General features: G+C 44.2%; 1 protein-coding gene across 1 annotated transcript in view; it reads right to left on the bottom strand.

The window, feature by feature from the left end:
- LOC119387427 (serine/threonine-protein kinase ATR) overlaps positions 1 to 23,046 on the bottom strand; it is a 90,267-nt gene that overhangs the window by 49,395 nt on the left and 17,826 nt on the right. Inside the window, exons 15-28 of the mRNA XM_037654820.2 lie at positions 22,405 to 22,502; positions 20,571 to 20,663; positions 20,376 to 20,437; positions 19,314 to 19,409; positions 19,098 to 19,212; positions 17,694 to 17,946; positions 16,901 to 16,975; positions 16,625 to 16,738; positions 13,780 to 13,974; positions 7,561 to 7,725; positions 5,651 to 5,743; positions 4,005 to 4,162; positions 915 to 1,034; positions 246 to 344 (exon numbers count right to left, since the gene is read on the bottom strand). Of these exons, the coding sequence (XP_037510748.1) occupies positions 246 to 344; positions 915 to 1,034; positions 4,005 to 4,162; positions 5,651 to 5,743; positions 7,561 to 7,725; positions 13,780 to 13,974; positions 16,625 to 16,738; positions 16,901 to 16,975; positions 17,694 to 17,946; positions 19,098 to 19,212; positions 19,314 to 19,409; positions 20,376 to 20,437; positions 20,571 to 20,663; positions 22,405 to 22,502 (1,736 nt within the window). The remainder of the gene's footprint in view (positions 1 to 245; positions 345 to 914; positions 1,035 to 4,004; positions 4,163 to 5,650; positions 5,744 to 7,560; positions 7,726 to 13,779; positions 13,975 to 16,624; positions 16,739 to 16,900; positions 16,976 to 17,693; positions 17,947 to 19,097; positions 19,213 to 19,313; positions 19,410 to 20,375; positions 20,438 to 20,570; positions 20,664 to 22,404; positions 22,503 to 23,046) is intronic.

Below are 23,046 nucleotides of genomic sequence, written 5' to 3' on the forward strand. Positions count from 1 at the left end.
TAAAAACCCATGTTTCCATGGGAAGCTGAAGCAGAAACTTCGATGTTGTGTCATCACTCATGTTTCATTTTGAGTCTTCCTCGCTTCCTAAACATTTGCTCTGCTGTTGACTACCTGTGCAATACACAGCAGCATAATGAAATGCATTGCTTTACCATAATTTACCATTCACTGACAATGTAGTTAAATTGCAGTGTAGCAAATGCGATAGATTCCTTCAAACAACTTCTATTAATAATAATTACCCTTGGCTGTCTGGTGTTGACACAGTTTGCTGAACATGCTCCAGTTCTGGAACTTCAGAAATGAAATGAAGGTCATGGAAGAAGCTCACGTGCTGCTCCCTGAAAACGGCAAAGAAGTAAGGGAAAGTGCACACTAACTTTAGAATCACATCAAACCTCTCGCTCGGAGCCCAAAAGAACAAGCAAAAGCAATTTGTAAACAGTTGTTGTGTTAGCATTTGCATGCACTGGGCCTTGCAATTTATTGCATTGCAGAGCGATGAGCCATAAAGATTTGAATTCTTTCGGCATCAATTTGTGTCAGCAGCAACAGAGAAATTTTTACTACTGTAAATGAGACAGGCAAGCAGAACCAAAAGAATTTCAGTTCTCAATTGTTCACAACGCCAATATTTAATGCAAGTGTTTCAGCACAAGACATATTGACTTATATTTACTAGGCAGACAACATGTACCAAAGTTGCTTTTGTGTTCTGCAGAACAAATTTCTGTACTTTTCTGCACTGAGACTACATGACAAAGCTTTTTATGGCTGAACTCAAACATCATGCAATGTAAAAACAAAAACAACAAAAAAAGACATCCCAGTCAAGTTCTTTGCAGTGTGACAAGGCAATAACTTTAAAGTAGGGCAGTGACCAAGGATGTAAATGTAAAACAAATGCTCACCTGTTGTCGATGAAGAGAAAGTTGAAGATGTTTTTTGCACCTTCTGGGTCCAACTTGAGCAGTGGCAACAGTGTGGCAGTAATCTGACTCAGCAGTGGACCTGTAGATGATGGCTCGAGGCTATTGGCAAAAAAAATTGACAAGAAATTCTCTCAATACCTCTTGGCAGATATTCGAGAAGCTAGACATAACCTTGAGCAAAGTGTGTGATTAAAAAGGCAGGCATGAAAAAAGCCCATAAACAAGAGGGGGGAAAAAGGACAGCATGACACGGCACCACATTTTTGAAACCTGCCTTCTTTTTAAACACGGGTCCTTACCAAGTCATTCACTTAGGATTATACCTGTGAAACAAAACAAAATTGCAATACTCACGAAAGCCTTTCCATACAAGGAAAAAGAAGAGTACAAAATCAAACAAATGAAAGAAGGAGAATTGAGCAAAGGATTCATTTCTGCTAGACACAGTCCTAGCTCAGTATAATTCCATGCAGTTGCTTAACTTGAGTTTTTTTTTCTTTAAAGGGCCCCTCACAAGGTTTGACAATTTTGAGCTGATGAGCGCAACACTGGGCGTTCACGATCACGTCTGCCAAAATTTGCAACGCAACGCGCCGCAGAAATGGTTCCAATTTCAAGCTGAACGCTGCTTGCCCTTCCTCTCGCGGGCGTGCACACAGAGAATGAGGGGATGACGTACATGAGGGAATGGCCCTACATAGATGGTAGTGCTGTGACGTCGGTCCTCTACGTAGACGACTGTGCTCTGACGTCGCCAACAGCACACTGCGATAATTATTAAAGACGATAGTCTTTCTTGGGGAACTTAAACGCAGAAATTTTGGTCTGTCTGTCTTTCTGTTTGTCTGTCTGTCACCCGATTCAGCCACCCGGCCAAAGTTGAACCACTTGCTTACTGCCCACCCAGCTTGAACTGGTACGGCTGTTCATACTTGTGAACGTTGTCGATCAAAAAGTAAATATTACGCATATCTGAGGCACAACATCACTACGTAAGTATTAGGTGGTGTGTTCCTTTAAGAGAAAATAGTATACATAGATACGTAATTCTAAAGACCCTAGTTTCTTAAGCTGCGCTGAAACTGCGATGCGCCGACGAAAGCCCTCTGCCACGGAGGAAGGAAAGAACTTTCCTCCTCCGTGCCCTCTGCACAAACTCGTTTCCCGACATATTCCCAGATAGCGCCCATATCTCACACAGCGTAGAGTTACTGCATATGCTACCTTTAGGTAGCAGAGTTGCGCATCTGTCTTCCAAACGCCGCTAGCAACCATGCGTTGCGGAGAAGCTGACGCTGGGGCCAAGTTTTGTATTTCTCGATGGCACCGCTGCAGCGAACTGAATTGACACTAGTCATTCACATTAAAGTAGATCACCGGTCTTCGACACGCCAAACATGTCGACCGGTGACCCGGTAGGCATGTCGCCTGCAAAAACGGATTGAGTCTTCGCGACATAGCCATGGTTGCTAGCCAGACCTATGCGCAACTCTGCTACCCAAAGGTAGCATATACAGTAACTCTAAGGCAGCGCTCCTCTAGTATCGTCTTTCGAGGACATTCGCAGCGAAGCACGTAGATACGCGGCCAATTTTTGACACGACATGTGTAGTTTGTTGCTTGAATAGATGAATAAAACTTTAGAGAAATAATGAGACACACAAAGGAAATGTGTGCGTCTTTTTCATTTTTTTCCCGTGAACTGCAGCGAGATGCGGGACTAATGTGCCTCCGTTTCGCATGCGTTCAAGCCCCTGCGGTCAGCGCATCGAGCAGATGCCAGCCCTGGAAATGAAAGTAATGTTCTGGCACGTTCGAGCACTCATTATGCTCATTTATTCTACCACGTCCAATTAAACGTTAATGCGGCACTGGCTCATGCTACCGCCACTCTTGTGCCAGTACAAATGTCGCAACTTTCATGCCCGTCTCGCAGAAACAGGCAGTAAACCACAGAGAATGCCGACACAACGCCCACGGCCACTACATAAAAAAAAAAAAAAGGTAAAGGCCGTGCAACGCCGCTCGCGTGCTCTGGCTGGCTCGGGCACGTCATGCGCACGTGACCATGCATGCGTATGACGTGTTTATGCGTATGTGTCAAGTGAAGAGGGCGGGGAAGGGATTTGGCTTGCGAAGGCTACACGGGGCGAGGGGCAAGGGTTTTAAACTCGCCTCCTCGCATCATGGTTTCGAGCTGCTACAAATTATTGTTTCTCTCAGCTCGTAATGGATCGATTTGAAAAATTCTTGCGGCATACTGCTCTTCATTCGGCACACAACAACCTCCAGCGTCTAACTAAAATTTGCTATGTGGCCTGGTGAGGGGCCCTTTAAGAACATGTGCAAACTTGCGCAGTAATTTATGTTGCCATGAGTGACATTCTCTAAACTGATTGACTGTTAACTATATTTCCAGATCTCTTTGCTCTGTTGCATGAACTGCTTTATATAATAACTAGAGTATGGTTTACTGAGCTTGGCCAAAAACTAAAGCAGACATGTCACACTACTTCAACATCTAACAGCATCATGCCTACACTTGTCTTCAACTATCTATTTAGTTGCCTTGACACACTGAAGAAGCTTGAAGACTATGCATTCGTTATCGTGAGAGACACTGGAGCACTAGTGACTGTAGACGTGAAATCAGAGCTACTGCGAATGTAACCTACCTGCATCAGAGTTTGATCATTGGCAGCGACTGCCATTTTCTTTAGCAATTAATAAAATGCTGTGTCACCATAGCAGTGAAAGGCGGTACCACATTTTGTGAAGACAAACCGCCTTCCTACAGATGCAGCTGGTTTTTATGATTTTACCTAGACTGGCCGCAGACAAAATTTACTTTGCATTTATTTTGAAATAATCAGAAATGAAGGTAAGATGTGAGCCTAGGTTTTCGAGTGGCCCCACAAGACTTCTGCCACCATCACTAGCTATAAAACGAATGTTATGAAGGCAACCTTGCAACTATGTGGCAATGGTGAACACGATTGATAAAAATTGCTGCAGCTGAACTGACAATTGCAACCGATGAAAGAGATTGTTTCAGGTATCAATACTTACTTGTGAACGAATGTGCTCCAAACACAACTGTTGATTGATGGGAATTCCCCGTAAGTGAGCCGTAATGCCAACTTCAGGGTTGCCATCAGCTTCATTCGTAGTGCTGTTACATGTTGCTGGCCCATGAGCCGAAGGATGCACTCCAGGCTTCTTAGTGCCTGCAAAGGTGCAATTAAAACAGTGAAATATTAATTTTAAGGTGCCGATTTTCACAACTGAAAGGATCATTGCCTATCAGTAACCATCTTTACATTGGGCTTCAAGTCATAAAGTAAGAGGTTGCAAAAAAGTGATAACTTTTTAAAGGGACCCTGAAACGGTTTTGACGATTTTGTGCGAACACATTGGGCCGGTAGAGCAAGTCGTAAGGATCATTTACAGACCGATTTAAGCTATGTACGTAAACTGTGTAATTTATTACAAGGCTTTAAAGCTGCGAATCGCCACCGATCACAGCGGCTCAGCTGTGATCCCCGCCCACTTCCAGTGCGTGTTGCACTGGAAGCGCGACGTCACGCAGGTGGCTGATCTGACTGGATATGTCCAGTCCACATCACTGAACCTCCTGTGGGCAACGAGCGTCGTCTGCCTGTGTTACAACGTGCTCCTTGTTGACGTGAGCTGAGCGACAATGTTTATCTCGAGGTTTCTTTTCTTCGACAAAATTAATTGCCCTAGCCGTGTTGTGTACCACATATCTAGCGATTGGTGACTTGTAGCTGCGACATCGTGCAATGTTTGTGAGGCATCTGGCAAGCGGAATCCCTTCAGCTCGTCGCTGCAATGAGCGTCGCGCTCTCACTATCTGTTCAACGCCACGATCCGCATGTCTGCGGCTGTAACTTCACCCCTTAAGACACAACCACATTGCCAGGGTTTACGCTTATCGGTGATCGTTCTCGAACTGTTTTTGTTTGTCCGCATGCTTTTGCAGGTTGTCGCCGTACAGGAGAATAAAATAAGGTCGACTGGTAGTGTGGCGGCACCTGTCGGAGCAAATATTAATCACACCGCGAGCGGCGTGCTGCCGGGCACACTGGGCCTCCGAGATTGCACGCAACCTGTCGGCGCGCAATATCGGAGGCCATGACTGGGCAAAGCTCAAACCATCGAGTGCGCTTATGACAGCGCTGCGATCGCCGGCGATGCCAGCGTGTCTGTGAGTTGAGGGTGCAAGGCAGGGTGAGGAGGAGGGTATATATATAATTGTCCGTAGTGGCCTTGGTACACGGTGTGTCGCTTAATTTCTGGTGCGAATTATTTAGGGATACTCTTGCCTAAACGCTAACAAAACTTCAAAAAACCGTTTCAGGGTCCCTTTAAGGCAAAGAAACATGGCATGACAGAAAACAGCACAACCACTGATGTTTTTATTAGGAACCAGGAAATTATAGGATAAGCAATGTAGTGCCAGTGCTAGATTCCTTCAGCTTATAATCTGCAGAAAATGCAGAGGCTGCTGCCCATTTAAGAAAAAAAAAGGGGGTATGCACTTGCTGCAAAATTCTGCAGATGTACAGGGGTGGTCAAAAGTCCCCAGGCAGCGTGCCACTGAACTAAATGGGATAGAGGCCCGGAAACTTTTGACCATCCTGTACATCGAACAGGAAACTAAATGTTAGTAAGATAGAGGGTATGACACCAACCTCTTTTTTCTTGTCATCAGGTATATTTTTGTTCACAAGCTGAAGGTCAAAAAACGTCAGGAAGCCAAGCAGCCTAGGCTGGAGAAACTCTGCCTGAAATGCCGACAAGATTAGCAATAAACACAACACTGCTGAATCATGCAAAAGCATGTGATACAGCAGCCCTTCACAAATACGTATATTTCAACATGTCAATACGATGGCTTACAATTTAAACTATATGGTCCCAAACATTTCAGTGAAATACCGCAACAGTTTTCCAAGGAGAGCCGGTATCCATTTTTCATTTTTATTTGTTCATTATATTTTCCTCAGCACAAACAAGGCACATTGAAAAGGAGGTCACACATTACGCAAGATGAAATAACAGAACATGTACCAGTAGCAAATACAGATTAATTAACATAACCTGCTGTCAAAATTGTTCATGTGCTTTCAGATGTCTCTCTATAATCACACCCCTGCTCTGCACATCTCTCTATCTTCTGATCAGAATGATCCTGCTCGAATCACAGTATCAGCATGTAATATTGCACATGAACACCTTTCTAACTGCTGACACTGCACAATAGAAAGGTACGCTAAAAAGTTACTATAGGCCACAAAGGGAAGTTTTGAAGATGCTAAAAAAAAATTCTTGGACAAAAGGTGCCAGGGAGACTCGACTAAAAAAAAAGTTGTATATCCCTTTCCATTCTGAGTTTTTTTGAAGGGCAGTACAGCACTTTTTGATGTTCTTTTCTAGTTCAGAGGCTATTGAAAAGCACACAAAAAAATAAAGGAGTCGGCAAGTACAATGATTTTCACAGGAGAACCATGCCCAGTATACTGGACACCGGGATTTATATGTTGCACTTATGGGTATGCACATCCTGCTTTCTTTCTTGAAAGAATGTTGCTTTTGGTCCTGTCAGAAGGTTAATTGTCTTAGAAAACACAACCACTGTTTATTTTTACCCGAGAAAAAGACAAAAGTTTCGTACAGATAACTGTCGCACACAGCATTTAACACCATGGAGGAAAAATAAACTTAGGAGGGAGCGCGCCTAACATCCACAAGCCAACCTCCTCCGAAGCTGCCACGTCCTCGTGCTCATGGTAGAATTCCCATCATGCTCTTGTTCCACTTTATTTCTGCGTGTTCTCATGAAAAAAAAAAAAAAAATTGACGAGCGCGCATGCCTAGCGTCCACAAGCCAACCTCCTCCGACGCCACTCCCTCCTCGTGCTAAATGCTCTTGGTAGAATTCCAGCATGCTCCAGTTTCTTTTTTTATGGCGGGCTTCAAGACTGTCACGTGACGCTCCCTCCTAGTTTTCTTTCTCTCCCCATGTTTGGCACGATGCATGCCAATTGGATCCTAACGTCCAGTGTTCTGAACATAAATATATTCTGGCATTGTGAGCAAACTTCTGATTATAGAGGCTACCTTTCCACAACACTGTTTCAAGTGGACATAAGTTAGCTCACATGATTTATATTATTTGAATTGTGCGAAGATAGCTCCTAAAATAATTTCACATACTTGTGAGCGCACTGAGCGTGCGGGTTCCCTCGTGGACGACACCATTACTCTGAGGCTCCCCCATAAGAAAATGCGGCCGAGGGAGGAACTACATGAAGAAAGATATTGCTCACCTCTTGGAGAAGCTGCAAAAGTGGCTTCAGTTCCAATTTTAGCTTTGCTTACTTTTCTGCACCGTTTCTTTTTCTTATGTCCAGTACACTGGTCACGGGGTCGGAAAAGGATATAAGACAGCACATATGAATCTAGGCAAGGCTAAGTCTGGCGGTCATCACCGGATGCTTTATTTTCATTACATGGTCAGTGCAAGTTATCAGACTTCTATCTTTTTTTTCAGAGCTATAACTTGTTCCCTGTTATCAGGCGCACTCTCTGTGGCCCTTACCAAATCCTTGCTGGAACGGATGGGACGAAAACCATCTTCCCTGGCCAGCACCAACAGGCCATCGTGCACCTGTTCATAGTGGCTGCCGAGGTGGAAGAGAAGCTCATTCAAGATGCGCTGGAAGTCAAATCGAAGCACGTTGCCAATACGGAGGCCTGTCTCTGCCTAGAAGGTGAAATGGTACCAGGAAAATATATCAGAATGTGAAAGAAAAGAAAAGGCACATGGTGAACACTGTGCCTACTTTGTATGCTTCGAGCGCTTTAGTGTTGTATGTATCATTGGAATGATGATATACTGGACTTAGGCAGTCTGTATTAGCAGTCTGTATTAAACAGTTTTTACATCTCCTTGGAAGTTCTAAACAAAAGTATAGCACTGTACCACACGTGTGTAAAAAAAATGTACATTGCCACATTCAATATGACACTGTGTTGTAGGGATGTACAAATAGTAAATTTGAGGTTAGAAGCGAATAGTGATTTGGTCAAAAAAATTCTAATCAAATAGTTCAAATAGCATATATCACTGTCACGGTGTACCGTCACGGTGTACAGTATCCACCGTAGCAGGTTCCTAATTACAGGTAATTAGGACGAAGCACACTTTCTCTGACACACACACGCACACATACATAGAATATAGATTCTTACAACACACGCTTTATATACGATATACAACACAACACTCGCGTCATACACAATAGATACAGGGATCTTATCTAACACCTCCAAGTTAGCACAAAGAATAGAGAAAAGTCGATGTGCGCACATCACCGTTAGCACCTCGCTGGGGAAACCAGAGCGTCCCAGAAGCGACGCACTGAAGTCGTCGGCTCGGTGCTAGAGGTTCCACGCGGAGTCAGATGGCCAGGCGGTGCGTTGCGAACGAGTTCCGTTGGTACTCCGCCGGATCATTGACGTCTAGGTGCACTGTTCGGCTGCCCAAGACGCTGCGCCAACCGTTTACGGCAATAAGCTTGAGGACTCAAACCATCGGCAGGAGCCAGGATTTCTTCTTCCCATGGCTGCTTCTTCCGCCGTTCTGTCCCCGTTCCTCTCCTTTTTTCACGCGCCCCTTCTTTTTCTTCTATTTCTTTTCTCCAATCCTCGCGCCACGAGAGTTTCTCGCGTCGCTCCTCTTCTTCGTTTTCTTCCCGTGGTTTATGCTCCGGTGTCACAGCAGCTTTCTTCTTATTTCGTTGCTGTCGTCCATCATTTTTTTTTCACGTACCTACACGCACCACATCACACTACCCCAGAGTTCAAGTTTTTTTTTCGGAAAAAAAAAACACCAGAAAAGAAAAAAAATGAAAAGCATGCATAACAACAAGATGGTGTTGAGTAGCAGCATGAATAGCACTTATGCACGCAAATGACACCCAATATAGCCTACAGAACCTAAGTATACAACAGTGGGCACTACGATCAGGTAAACAAATGCAGAACATCTTGTGCTAGCAATGATATTTTACTCTAAACTTAGTTTCTTTGTAGCATGAATGCCTTACCACCGTAAACAACCAAGGGCCGTAAAATGCTGTAATGTACTCATCACACTCGACATAGAAAGTCTGCTCCCAAATTTTCGACTCCCTTCATGTGCGCAACCCTAAAATCGAACTCCTGCAGTACTAACGCCCAGTACTAACGTAGTATGTGTACCCTGCAGTACTAACGTAGTATGTGTGAATTCTCTAATTTAGCCTTAGCTAAATATTTTAATGGTTGGTGGTCCGTCTGTACTGTGAACCGCCGACCGTATAAATACAGGGAAAACCTTCGAATTGCCCACACCAGAGCTAGACATTCTCGCTCGATAGCGGCGCACTTGGTTTCCTTTGGAAGTAATCGTTTACTGGCATATGAGATAGGGTGAAGGTTACCCTCATGTTCCCGCATTAAGACAGCCCCCAGAGCGGTGTCTGATGCGTCTGTACGCCGTATAAACGTCCTTGTAGTCTCTCAGGACTTCGTTCACCTGGTGCTGTTGTGTACTGGTCAAGTCCTTACACAGTGGCACACAGACATTGTCGTCATGCTTCACCCCAAGTGTGGGGATTTCACTTGGAAAGCCTGAATCTTCCATTGCCAGGAAGTTGGCTACCACATTTGTCTGGGATGTTGGTTCACAGTCTCTATATACCTTGAGCATATTTATATGGAACAATTGTTTCTTGTGCCCAAGGTCCAAGAGATAGTCGACGTCATTGTGGTTTGCAAGAACACGGAAAGGGCCTTTCCAATGTAGGAACAGCTTGTTGTGACTTGTCGGCAGCAAGATGAGTGCCTTGTCTCCCACCTTTAGCTGTCGACGTGAAGTGCGCAAGTCATATTGTTTCTTTTGATACGCCTGTGCCACCTTGAGTTTTTCATGAGCAAGTCTTGCCGTCCCTTCCAGCTTTTCCCTTAACTCGAGGATATACTCATAGGTAGTTTTAACCTCCCCGTCGAGGTTATCCTCGGTCCACAGTTCCTTCAGCACAGTGAGAGGGCCTCCTACGTGCCGGCCGTAGAGTAACTCGAAGGGAGAGAATCCTAGGCTGGCTTGCGGGACTTCCCGGTAAGCAAAAAGTAGGGGAGCCAAATAACTTTCCCAAGACTTTGGCTTTTCCTGGCACATCTTTCTTAACATTAGCTTCAGAGTTCCGGTGAACCGTTCACCCAACCCATTACTCATCGGGTAATACGGGATAGTTCGCAGTTGTTTAATAGACAACAGATCGTTGACCTCTCTCATTAGGCTTGATGTGAAATACGAACCTCGGTCACACAGTATCTCGCGTGGGAAACCAACTCGTGAAAAAATCTGGATTAGTCCCTCCACAACAGACACTGAATCAATCTTTTCAAGTGCGACTGCGTCCGGATACCGCGTGGCAAAGTCTACGACTGTCAGGATGTAGCGCTTTCCAGTCGAAGATGGGGGTGACAAGGGGCCGATGATGTCAATTGCTACCCTTTCAAAGGGCGTATCAATAACAGGCATCTTGCCCAATCCACCTTTTCCCACCTTGCCTTTAGGCACAGTTCGCTGGCACTTATCGCACGAGGTTACAAATGTATTAATATCCGCTTGGATTCCGGGCCAATAGAATGCTTCTAGAATTCTATCTGTGGTCCGTTTGATCCCTTGGTGTCCAGCTAAGGCACTTTCATGTGCCGTCTCCAAAATCTGCTGTCGAAAAGCAGCGGGAACAACTACTTGTTGGAATTCTTTGCCACTTGATAACTCGTAACGTCTGTACAAAAGTTCCTTCGATAGATAAAACTTCCATTTTCTGCCTTTACGGCTAAATTCTCGGTTCATCGCCTGGAAGCAATTTTTCAAACTAGCATCCTCTCTTTTTGCTCTCTTAAGAACATCTTTGGTCACGATCTCCTTCTCAAAGTTAGCTTTTGGCATATTCGTAGCCTTTGGGACTTTGGCAACTGCGAGAACGTCCCATGCCTGTAAGTCACCCGAGGTCGAACCATTTACTTGAAGTACGCCACGTGTTGTCTTGCTTTGAGAACATACCCATGTGTGGTCGGGGTCGCTCGGTTCGCGAGCTCCTGAAATGTTCCCTAGGATCACATCATAAATAGGCGATTCCATACACCTCGCCAATGTCTCTCCTGTAAAATGAGGTGACGACAAAGTGATCCGGGCCTCTGGAAGAACGTGAGTAGACCCATCAACTAGTATCACAACCCGATGTTCGCCGGTAAGGGATTCTCGAGGCACCAGGCTGCGGCGCACTACAACCGTATTGCTGCCTGTATCACGCAAAACTGAGACCTGGTGCCCATTTAACAAACCCTTTGTCACAGGCATGTTGCTAGAACGAGGAGTTCCTTTGTATTGGTCATGTATCGCGCTTATGATGTCACCAAGAGAAGTGTTTTGATTCTCTTCTTCGGTCGTCCTTTCACTAGACCCAGGCTGGGGATGCCCTAATTGCGCCGTATCTTCGGACGCACGATGAGAGCTTTCGAGAAGACAAGATGCCTCGTCCCGTCGGGACCCTTTATTTGTGCACTGTTTCGCCTCATGCCCCTGTCGACGACATTTCGCGCAAAATGGCGCTTTCGTCTTGGCACGGCAGTTTGGAGCCGTGTGCCCCGGTGTGCCACATAAGAAGCACTTTGTGATGGTAGTTTCTCCATCTCGGACAGGTTTTCGGTTGTGAGTGTTGCTTCCCTCCGAATCTTCCTTAAAGAATAACAAATTCTTCTGCTGCTGAGCATCCATAAACATATCGGCTGCTTCTGCGGTAGCGTTCAATGTGCAACATTCTCTCTCGCGGAGGAAAGTAACTAACTTCCTGTTGCAATTAGATAAAAACTGCTCCTTAACGACCAACTCAACCAGACCCTCATATGCAATGGGAGTCTCCGAGAGCTCAATCCACCTATCGAAGTACCCTTTAATTCTAGACGCGAACTGGGTAGCCGACTCTCCGTTCTCTGGTTTCGATGCTCGGAAACGCTCACGATAACCTTCGGCCGTGAAACGGAAACGCCTTAGAAGAGCTATCTTTACCTTGCTGTAATCTAGACAGTCCTCAGGAGGCAGTCTACCATACACCTTCAAAGCTTCTCCAGTCAGGCACATACTCAACGCGATCGCCCATTGCGATTTGTCCCAGCTTTGACTGGTCGCAACGCACTCGAACCTCTTGAGGTATGCGTCTAAGTCGTCTCGGGCATCCTCAAACTGCGGGAGAAATTTGCGCGGATTTATGGTCTGCGAACGAACCGCTTGTATGCCTTCATTCGGTTCTCCCCGCTGCGTTCGGTCCTCTCGTGCCGCGTCTAACTCCGCGAGCCTTATACGTAGCTGAAGGCTGCGTTCTTCTGCTTCGGCTCGCGCTCGTTCCGCGGACGCCCGTTCGGCAGCTATTTTCTCACGCTCAACGGCAAGCAGATCGCGTTCCTTCGCAGCTTCACGCTCAAACGCCCTTTCATCACGCTGACGCTTTTCCTCCTCTGCCATCCACTCTTTCAACTCTGCCCCCGACAAGCCTACTCGTTCTCCAAGTTCTACTAATGTCCGCGTGTCCATTGCCTTTGCTATGTGTCTGTGCGGCAGAGAACTGCTTCGTCCTGTCGCGGACGCCAAAAATGTCACGGTGTACCGTCACGGTGTACAGTATCCACCGTAGCAGGTTCCTAATTACAGGTAATTAGGACGAAGCACACTTTCTCTGACACACACACGCACACATACATAGAATATAGATTCTTACAACACACGCTTTATATACGATATACAACACAACAATCACATATTATAAAGAAAAATGAGCACATTTCTCATGACCCAACTGACCTGTACAATATTTTTTTTTAAAATTAGAACAGGGCATGTGCAATGTCATTCTTTTTGGTTTGAAATGAAGTAGAAGCAACTTTGAATACTAGCAGAATTTGAATTTCAGTAGGATGCAGGCGATAACCGATGGAATATGTTACTTTTAAAAATTTACTATACTTAGAGCATATAAGCATGTATAACAAGCTTTTAAACTTAAAAAATGATTAATTGATGTGAGGGTAGTATGTTCATTTAACCTTGAAAAGAGGCTTCGCGGCATTGCGGATTTTTCCTGAATAGATGTTTTCATGGCATAGCACACCTAGCTGCAGTGAAACCACCTTTACAGGGGGGTTATATGTGGTCTAATATGCCTACTCGTTCATTTCGAATACTACGAAATTTTAAATAATTTAAATTCGTGTTGAAGCGAATTCGAATACTGTAATATTCGTTCGAATCTTCGCACATGCCTACTGTTTTGTAAGATTCTGCCAAAGAAAGCAATGGATATCACAGAAATTTCACAGAAATAGTGAAGAAAATAAGCAATGTGCATGTCTCAGAATATGAACAGCTTGCACAACATAGGTCTTGTTTGCGATGCAATATGATAAATTTTCTCTAGTAAGCATCACTGCAGCATAGCTGCATAATACAGTGAAGTATAATAAATTATAACAGTGAAAAAATTCACTAGACGCAGTGAAGCATACAGTTAATTATTGTGCCTACTTTCTTGCCTCGTCTAAGGTACGCAATTCTTAAACCTGTAATTACTTTTAGGCTTGCAGGATCTTAGAATAAACCATCAGCTGCATTTCACCTGTCCTGCTGCTTTTTTTTTCGGTTCTCACAATTTTCAATTGTCACATAATGGAATGACACGGGGGCGAGCAGGGTGCATTAAGTAAGTCATACCTCAACAAATGACAGGGCAGTGGCCAGTTGATTGCCCGAAGCGTGGCAGATGAGGTAAGGAAAAATGTGCTTGAAGTTGGTCATCAGCAGGTCTCTACGAACCGACTTAATCTCCTTGGCAAATCCCTTCAACAGGCGAGAACATGTGGGCTCGGCTTGGAGAACCAGCGGGGGCAATAGGAACCGAAGCATGCTCTGTAAAGAGCGCCAGAAATGTTCAATGCCGCTCCACAATTAATCCAGTGCTGCAGGTGATGTTCTTCGTGATAAACACACAGAAGTTTACTCCTCTACCCGAATGCAAACCATTTCATAACAAATCTCGTAGCATCACACCAGCTATTGGTCAACAGCTCCAAGAGGCCGCTTGCTACTACTTTGCATAACATGTGCTATTGCACTAATACATGAAGGAGTGAACTCTGCGAGAAATAAAAGCTTTGCTGGGAACTGAAAACACCAGACTGATAAACTCGCACATATAAACACCTACAGCCTGCAGAGCTCGCAACACGCGACACATACATTCCAGTCTACAAACGTGGCACCAGCTTCTTTTTCATTTCATTATTTCATTATTTTTCTAGAACATGGAGTCTATCAGCAGGTTCACTAGTACTCTTAGTATATACTACCATAAAAACCGGAATATAGGTCGAATTTTTTTCAAAAAAAACGTGATGAAAAGTCGACCTTCGTCTTATATACCGGTCATGGGCAGAAAAAAATGTGGAAGTCTCGCAACAATGGGCAGCTGAAGTCAGAAGCCTCCATTGCCATCGTGAGCATCAGCAGCGGCGGGCTGGCGGCACCGTTGGGCAACGCCATTTTGCTTTTTCTTCTGTCAAGTGTGGCTGCTTTGGTTATCCGCTGTTTTTATTTTTCTGTTTCCTTAAGAAAGGAGTGGTAGCTGATGGCAGTTTACGATAGGCTTTAAGAAAAAAGTTATCGAGTATGCCGAAGCGCACGGCAACCTGGCGGCACAACGGGAATTCGGTGCATTGGAGAAAAGCGTCCGATACTGGAGGAGCCAAAAGTAGCGCATCACATCCTGCAGCAACCAAAGAAAAACTTCGTTTCGTGGATGGACTGCAGTGCACCCCGAACTGGAAATGCTACTCGCCGAGTTCGTCCGGGAGCTGTGTGCAAGGTCGCTACCCGTGACAGCGGAGTGCATCCGCATGAAAGCTCTCGAGATAGCGTGCGACTCTGGGCTCACGAGGGCGCAATTCAAGGGCTCGCCATCGTGGGTGCGCCGATTTATGAAGCGGAAGGGCTTTGCGCTGTGGCGGCGTACTTCGGTGTGCCAAAAGCTGCCCGAAGATTTCGATCACAAGCTGGTCGAGTATCAGCGCTTCGTCGACAGCGATGCTACATGATGAGACACATGGGCAACGCTGACGAAGCTCTGATCTGGTTTGATATGCCCTCGAACACGACTGTGACCGCTAAAGGATCAAAGCAAGTGAAGCTCTTGACAACGGGCAACGAGCATTCACGATTTACAGTGATGCTCGCATGCACAGCTGATGGAAAGAAGCTTTATATCATTTTCAAGAGAAAAGGGCTACCGAAAGAAGACTTTCCTCGGGATGTGATTGTGAGAGCGAACGAAGAAGGGTTCATGAATGAGTACCTCACGCTCGAATGGATCCGGCTCGTGTGGAATCAGTGACCCGATGCGCTTTTTCAGCGACCGAGCATGTTGGTCCTTGACTCATTTCGAGGCCACATCACGGCCGATGTAAAGGGAGCCCTGTCCGATGGCAAGACGGATCTTGTCGTGATCCCTGGGGGACTAACATCAATCCTCCAGCCAGGACGTAATGCTCAACAAACCCTTTAAAGATCGCGTGCGCGAGCTCTACAATGAGTGGATACTGGGCGACAATCCCAAGACCCCCGCTGGCCGCCTACGACGTCCACCTCTCGCGACCGTTTGTGGCTGGGTGTTGTCAGCATGGAAATCTCTCCCGGAAGAGATGGTGCGCAAGTCTTTTCGCAAATGCTGCATCAGCAACGCATTGGATGGAACGGAGGACGATGCACTCTGGGACGTTACTAGTGACAAGCAGGTGTCGTCCGACTCAAGTTCGGACGAGTCTGAGTGACAGCACTTTGTGGCCTTCTGGCGTTTAACCACACATCAGTGTCCAAATAAAAAGAAATGTCACCACAGTGCAGCTGGTTGTGTCGCGTATTTATCAAGGTAAGGGTGCGCCGCGATACTTTGCGATTAAAAAAAATTTTTTTTTGGAGATTCAAAGTTTGGGGGGTCGACCTATATTCCGGTCCGACCTATATTCCGGTTTTTACGGTAGGTGCAGTGGTGGAAGGTTCTGCACAGCAGATGGATATGATAACCTCACATGTTTTGCCTTTAACTACAAACAGCTAATATTATACACCTTTTTTTAGCCTCAATTAATTCATCATGCCAGCCATGGAAAATAGTATTTCTGTTCTGTCGCAGAGCTGACTACTAGGTTTTACAAAAGGCCCAGCAACACTTACAGGGACATTAACTGGAATGTGGTAAACCTATTCCACCACTTATACAACAAGTTTCAGTGAAACGAATGGTCACAAGCACTAGAAATGATAATAAATAGTCGTTAATGCCACAAACTTAAAATAACTTTCCTTTCTGGCAGCACCATGCCACTGATCTGACATTCAGTGAGTTAAGTGTGAAAGAGCCCTTAAAATGATTTGAAAAGTGCACAGAAAAATGGTTCCTAATCCTTACACCTGACTTTACACACTAGTTTGCAGCTCAAAGCATTAAACAGTTACTCGTGAGTTAAGTTAGATAGATAAATGACAATACCAGTGTACAGCTTACAATAAGAAAGTTCCGAACATCAGTGGAGCCAAATATTCCAATCAGGTTGCTGAGGAATGTGTTCACGGAGAAACCACGCTCCTGACTTGCCTTGATCATGCTATCAAATAGAAACTGAAACAAAGAAATAACAATAAGTATTGTACACAAAGGGCAAGACACACACGCCAGCAGATACAAATGTTTACAATTTTGCCATCACCCCCAAGGCAAACAGCAAGAATCATTACTTCCATTGCGTACCAGTTAATGGAAAAAAAAAAATATTTCACTCACCTTTCCCACTTGTGGTCGAAATTTCTTTAACAAGATGCTCGTGGAGGAACCCAAATTCTCCGCAAGCTCCACAAGCTGCAGTGAGAGACTCATGGCAATGACATTCTGACAGGAATGGCTCCCAACTAAATTCTAAGCTACCCAGGGCATTTTGTAGCCTTCCAAACAATAAAACGGGCTTATAGAGAGTACGGTACTCCTGCATATTTAGTGTGCTTTACAGCCTCTGCCACTTACACACTTGCCTAATAGAGAGACCCACAGAACAAGAAGTGTTCATAATTCAGCTACCCGGGACTAGGATAATTATAGGTAGGATAATTATAGTATATGTTCAATAACTGACTCCACTACCACTGTAGCCTGGCGTGTTTGATGATAGCTGCAGCTTTTCATTACAAAGAAGGATCTATGATCATGTAATTATTCCAAGATTCAACAATATGATGCAACAGACTCATATGTAATGTTCATGAGGCTGACATTCCAAGCATGAAGAATCTACACGACAGAAAAAAAAAAGGATAGTACTTACAGCCCTGTTATATCTAAATGAATAAATTCACAGTGAGATACAAGTACAAATACGTGCCAAGACAGATCTTAGCTCCTAATCTCAATTTAAATTTGTTATCTTCATATGTCCATGTGTCTGCTTGCTGGCTTGTCCTATTTTTTGCACTATACTGACTCTGCTTGGGAACACCATTGGGAACACCATTACAAAGGCGCTGAGCTTTACACTGGTATCTTAGAACGGAATTGCTGATTGAGCAACTGAGTAAGTCCTCACCTGCTCACGTGCAATATCAGCAACGCCTGCTGTGCGGCAGAGTATGTGCTCCAGCAGGCATAGCAAAGCGAATGCCTGTGAGTCTTCGTCCCTGGCATCCTGTCCCACGCAGCCAACTGCCGTGAGCAACGTGTACTGCAGGCGAGCATTCTCCGACTGCCAGGCACTGTTCAGAGTCTGCTTCAACCGTGACACGATGTTGCTGCGGACACTGGAGTCGCTTCTCGACATCAGCACTTTAAGAGGCCGATTCCTAAAAGACACCACAACCTGCCTTTGTATTCTTTGTTTAAGGCCTTCACTAAATAAGATCAATGGAATCAGAAGGTCTCAAGTGTGGGAGGATGGTCCTTGAAAAAAAGAGGTAAATATATAACAATGCATAACAGCTTGCTGAATAAGTACCAATTGCTAAAACTAAACTGCCAATATTACAACCTCACCCACAAATGAAAGAAGGGGAATTGTCCAAGGGGCCCGTTTCTTTGTGAGACACAACCAAATGAAATCAATTGACAACAGACCCTTTTCATAATCTGCAAGTGCATTTCCCTGCGCTATATATTCGCCCAGCTAATGGTGGCACCTGTCGTGCTACAAGTGGAGATGAGGTCCTAGTTGCACGTGCTGGGGCTTGTCTATTATGCGTGTTTATGTCAAGAGAGCAGAGTCTACACTTTCCGCATCATAGCGCAAACTGCATTTGAGCATGCTGTTTGCAGTAAGTGATTAACCGTCATTAGTTGGGCAAACAGCATAGCAGGAAAGCTAGCTTTACAATAATGAAAAGGGCCAAGAAAAGCATGGGGAACAGTAGTTGTTCATTTAAATTTTTTAAACTGTGGTGTGGTAATTATGACATACATTGAAAATGAATTAAAGCGGACAAAAAAGCACCCTTTCTGTCAAAGGGACCTGAACCCACAACCTCGCCCAGAAGATATTCGGCGATGTGCTAGTCAAGATTCTGCATGTACAAGATGTACAGGATGGATGAAAAGTTTTGAGATGGGGGATTTCAGAAAAAGCAGAGTATTTTCTGAGCATGGCCATGAAGCCTGTATTTCAAATGTGCTATGTGTACTAGTATACACTACACAGTGTTGTACTGGCTGTAAAGTGAATAGAGTTGACAGTCATCTCTTTCTTGGGAGCTTTCTGTCAGTACAGCCTTAAAACTGTATGTGACTGAAGCCGAATAGAACATTTGAGGATCCCTGCACAATGCAGAAACAAAACCATTACACTCTACTTTACATCCGTTTAATTTGTTTGTTATGTCCCCACACTTGTCATCTTCTGATGCAATTCCATAAACTAAAGAACAGACACGCGGCAATGCCAAAGTAATATCCATGATTAATTAACACAGCAGTGGGTGATTAGCGTAGTAGTAGTGCATACCCAAACTTCATCCTGACAACATAGTCAGCATCTTCCAAAAGGTCCAGTAGACTTGCAATTAGAGAATCATCCAATTGAAGGTGGCAAAGGATGCTGGGCAGGTTGGAAACCATGGCTGCATGAGTAGAGATGAAATGCGTGCCCTTAGCTTATTATGTTTCGTATTATAAAAATCAAAGGTGTGAGCTGTCTGTGAAAGCTACGTGTGAGACTCACCTTCTCTAACAGAACTGTGACGGGAGGTGCACAGCTTGATGACGCAATCGCTCATGCACGTGCTGTCACTCGCAGTAGCAATTAGTGACAACTCTTCTGAGTGAAGAATAAAACATAACGAGGATGGAATACACATACACTAAGAGCAAGCAAATGCCACCCAAAACAAATGAATAGTAAGAGCAAAAGTTATGGCGGTTCAACAGGGTAGAGTTGCCAACCTGGTTAAACACACACACAAGACAACTGGGCACTCAGACCACATCTTAAACTGAAGTTTCAATCTGGCATCACTGCCTCACTGAAAGTGTGAGTGCTACCGATGATTTGGACAACTGGTCACTGAAATAAACATTCTCTCTCTCTCTCTCAATTATCTCCTTTTGAACATCGTCTATTGGTTGTACAGATCACACTTCTTTCCATCACTTGTTAGTGTTACCAAAAAGCTGTAAAAAAATTTGATATATAAAGAAATTTGGAGTTATTATTTACTATATTTATTTTCAATACTGCCAGTCTCCTTCCAAGACCATAGCAGGTGGACATACAGATTGTACATGCAGGTACAAGAATAAATCAGCACCACACAACAAAACAGAAACAGGTATCTAGTGTGGTGCCAGTCATTACAAAGGCGTACAAAGTAAGTTTCCTAATGATAATGGTGAATGAATACTGAGCTGAAAATCTATGAAAAACACACTTGTAATGTTTATAAGTTATACAAACTTATAATAAAATATACAAAACAGATTTTTAACCTCAGATAACACAAAGTAGCCGACCACAAAAGATAACAGAAAGTATACATGAAATGGAGTGGTACACAGACAAGTAACAACAAATGCTTTCATCGTACTGAATGCACTCACAATGTGCCAGTTTGCACCTAGACGTACAGTTTCAAGCTAAAATTCAAGCTAAAAAATTTGGTGTAACCATCACTAAAAGATTATCCTACGTAAAATATACTACCATGTCGCTCAGTTCAGTTCAGCCCAGGCACCTACTGGTATTCAAAAGTAAATTTATGCTGAAAAGTAACTGTTTGCTCCTAACCTGCTTCGCATGCAAAGCAGCAAACAGCGTTTGGTTGCTGCCAATTGTCTCCGGCTTGAAAGCTGAAAAAAAAAAAAGAGAAAAAAAATTTATCACTATGTTTGTTAATGAGTACAATCTGAAAATGTAACTATTGGCACAAGCAGCTGTTTAGTATAAGCTTGCGCACAATCGAGCTGCTAGGAGGATACTTGCCTTTTGGCCTTTCCAGACAAGACACAGCAGAGGTCCCGAACACAATTCACCCATGACAACAAATTGGACTGTGGTGCTTTCTCGATGACTGTGCTAAAAATGAACAATTTCAAATAATGGTTAAATGGATGCAAAACAAAACTTAACATTCAAATAACGTAACAGATTAGGCAAATGTAAAGCCACACTAAAGGGAAAGATTAGTGGTCTAAGATGTGAAGAGCGTCCCTTCTTTTGAAGACACTGCTTTCTGAAGTGAGAAAGTCTTTTCTGTTAGACCTGACCTCCGCACATGGCAAGACTTTATCATTTCTAAAGCTGGGAAGTCTAACCCATCAATCAGGGGCGTAGCCAGAAATTTTTTTCGGGGGGGGTTCAACCATACTTCATGTATGTTCGTGCGTGCGTTTGTATGTGTGCGTGTATATATACGCAAGCAAAATTGAAAAATTTCGGGGGGGGGGGGTTTGAACCCCCCAACCCCCCCTTGGCTACGCCCCTGCCATCAATCTGTATTAACCTGAAACTGTTTCTACATAATGCCAGCTGCAACAAATGCATTCAGTCCACAAGAAGCTATGCAAAGGACCGCTTTCCTTACCAAGAAAATGCCACCCAAGAAAAATTTTGTTAAGAAAAATCTACTGCACCGAGTTTTGCAGAAATAAGGAAGACAATGGTTAGAGTGGCTTCTGTCATTGCTTGCAATTGTCACTTTATAAACAGGGCCCCACATACACAAAAAAAGAAGAGACGTATGTATGTATGTGTCATGTAATTTGATGTAACATTTAAGCCTCGTGCCCCCCTGACAACAAATATATGAGGGAATTCTTGCGTCAAAGATGACACAGGTCTCAACCTATTTACCAATGAATGAGAGGAGTTATACATTTCTGCGACCAGTGGCCACAGCACACCGCCAGTGCTCATGACAAAAGCATAATGTTTCGCTTACAAACAGCACAAAGGTGCATGGATTATGATTTCAATTGAAATGACCAAACGTGCACAAGGTTTAGTTGCAGATTGTGACATACAGTAGACTCTCAGTAAACAGATATCTAAAACGGAATTGCTCCTGAAATGGAACAACTGCCTCTAATATGATTGATCTTGTACTTGAATTCTGCAACCCTGTTGATCTCTCAGTAAATGTACTCCTGTTAAATGGAACATATTTTCCTGGTCCCTTCAGCTTTCGTTTAACGAGAATCCATTGAAGTTATTCCACAGAGAAAGTGTCACTGATGAAATACAACTGCAATGACAAATGCATGCAGTGAGACTTCTATGGCTGCACTACCTGCGTAACTTCCATAGTGTTGACTGCTAAGCTTGAGACGTAGTATAGTAGTGACGTGTAGAGTAGCTTGAAACACTGAATTACTGCACGCAAATGCGACATTACACAAAATACGCTGCGAATTGCTAACCCTGAGGTAAATTTGAGAGCGGACAAGAGTGATGAGCCAATCTGCCTCTTTCATTTTCCTGTGCGCCTTCTGCCATTTTGGTAGGGGCCGCGACAACCGGTATTGCCAGAAGCAAAGCCTCCGAGATGAATAGCTGTTTCGCGACTTTTCCGCTAGGGGAAAGCGCATGCGCCGGGGCGTCGTGAAAAAGGCGGACTGTGTGTCTTTTTTATACATGCAACATTCATAACACATCCTATCAAAACAATTACATTAACATCTACATACAACACTACAGCTGGACCCGATAACCTGTTGTCAGAGGCTGGATGTCTTGAAAAAACATAGCCAAGACCCCTAAAGCAGCCAATTTTACACAAAATATTAGAACCTTGTAACCTTGGATCGATATGTATCACCTGATTTTATGAACCACAGCAGTGGACGCATTCCGCCGCAAGATGCAGTGGGACAACAGTTCTGCACCAGCCCTCTGAACTTCTGTTGATCCTTCAGTCTGCAAAATATTAGGTGCATGATGAACACATAAGAAGTTCAGCACAGAGCTGCTTACAAAGCAATGGTGAGCTATAATTAGGCTCTCCCTAGTGCAAAGCAGCTTAAAACGTCAAGTATTCACAGACACATACTGTCAAGTAAGCTGTTTGCTGCAACTTAACCTAACCTAACCTAACTCAAAATTTACAGCACAGCCCAGTGCGAAATGAACTGTAGATGCATGAAATTAACTTGAGCTGGCTTTTGCATGCACTGCCACTGGTACCTCTACAACCTATATGGTGACTGCAGAGCATTTGTATTCATGGCCTATTCTCAGTTTTCATTAGATAGCCACTTTTTTGAATTATATTTTATTGAAACAGTCAGTCAAGAACTTTTATTCATCGGTCCTGAGGAGTTTAAGCCGCCGGGGGATGCAGGGAGGACACCCTAGCAGCCGCTACCATAGGCGACGCCCGAGACGGGGCGGGAACGTGATGGCGTTCCGCCAGTTCTTGATTGAAACATACAAAACAATAAGAGTGGAATGCTCACTTAAT

Source organism: Rhipicephalus sanguineus, chromosome 3 (assembly GCF_013339695.2).
Source record: "Rhipicephalus sanguineus isolate Rsan-2018 chromosome 3, BIME_Rsan_1.4, whole genome shotgun sequence".
Classification (NCBI taxonomy): domain Eukaryota; kingdom Metazoa; phylum Arthropoda; class Arachnida; order Ixodida; family Ixodidae; genus Rhipicephalus; species Rhipicephalus sanguineus.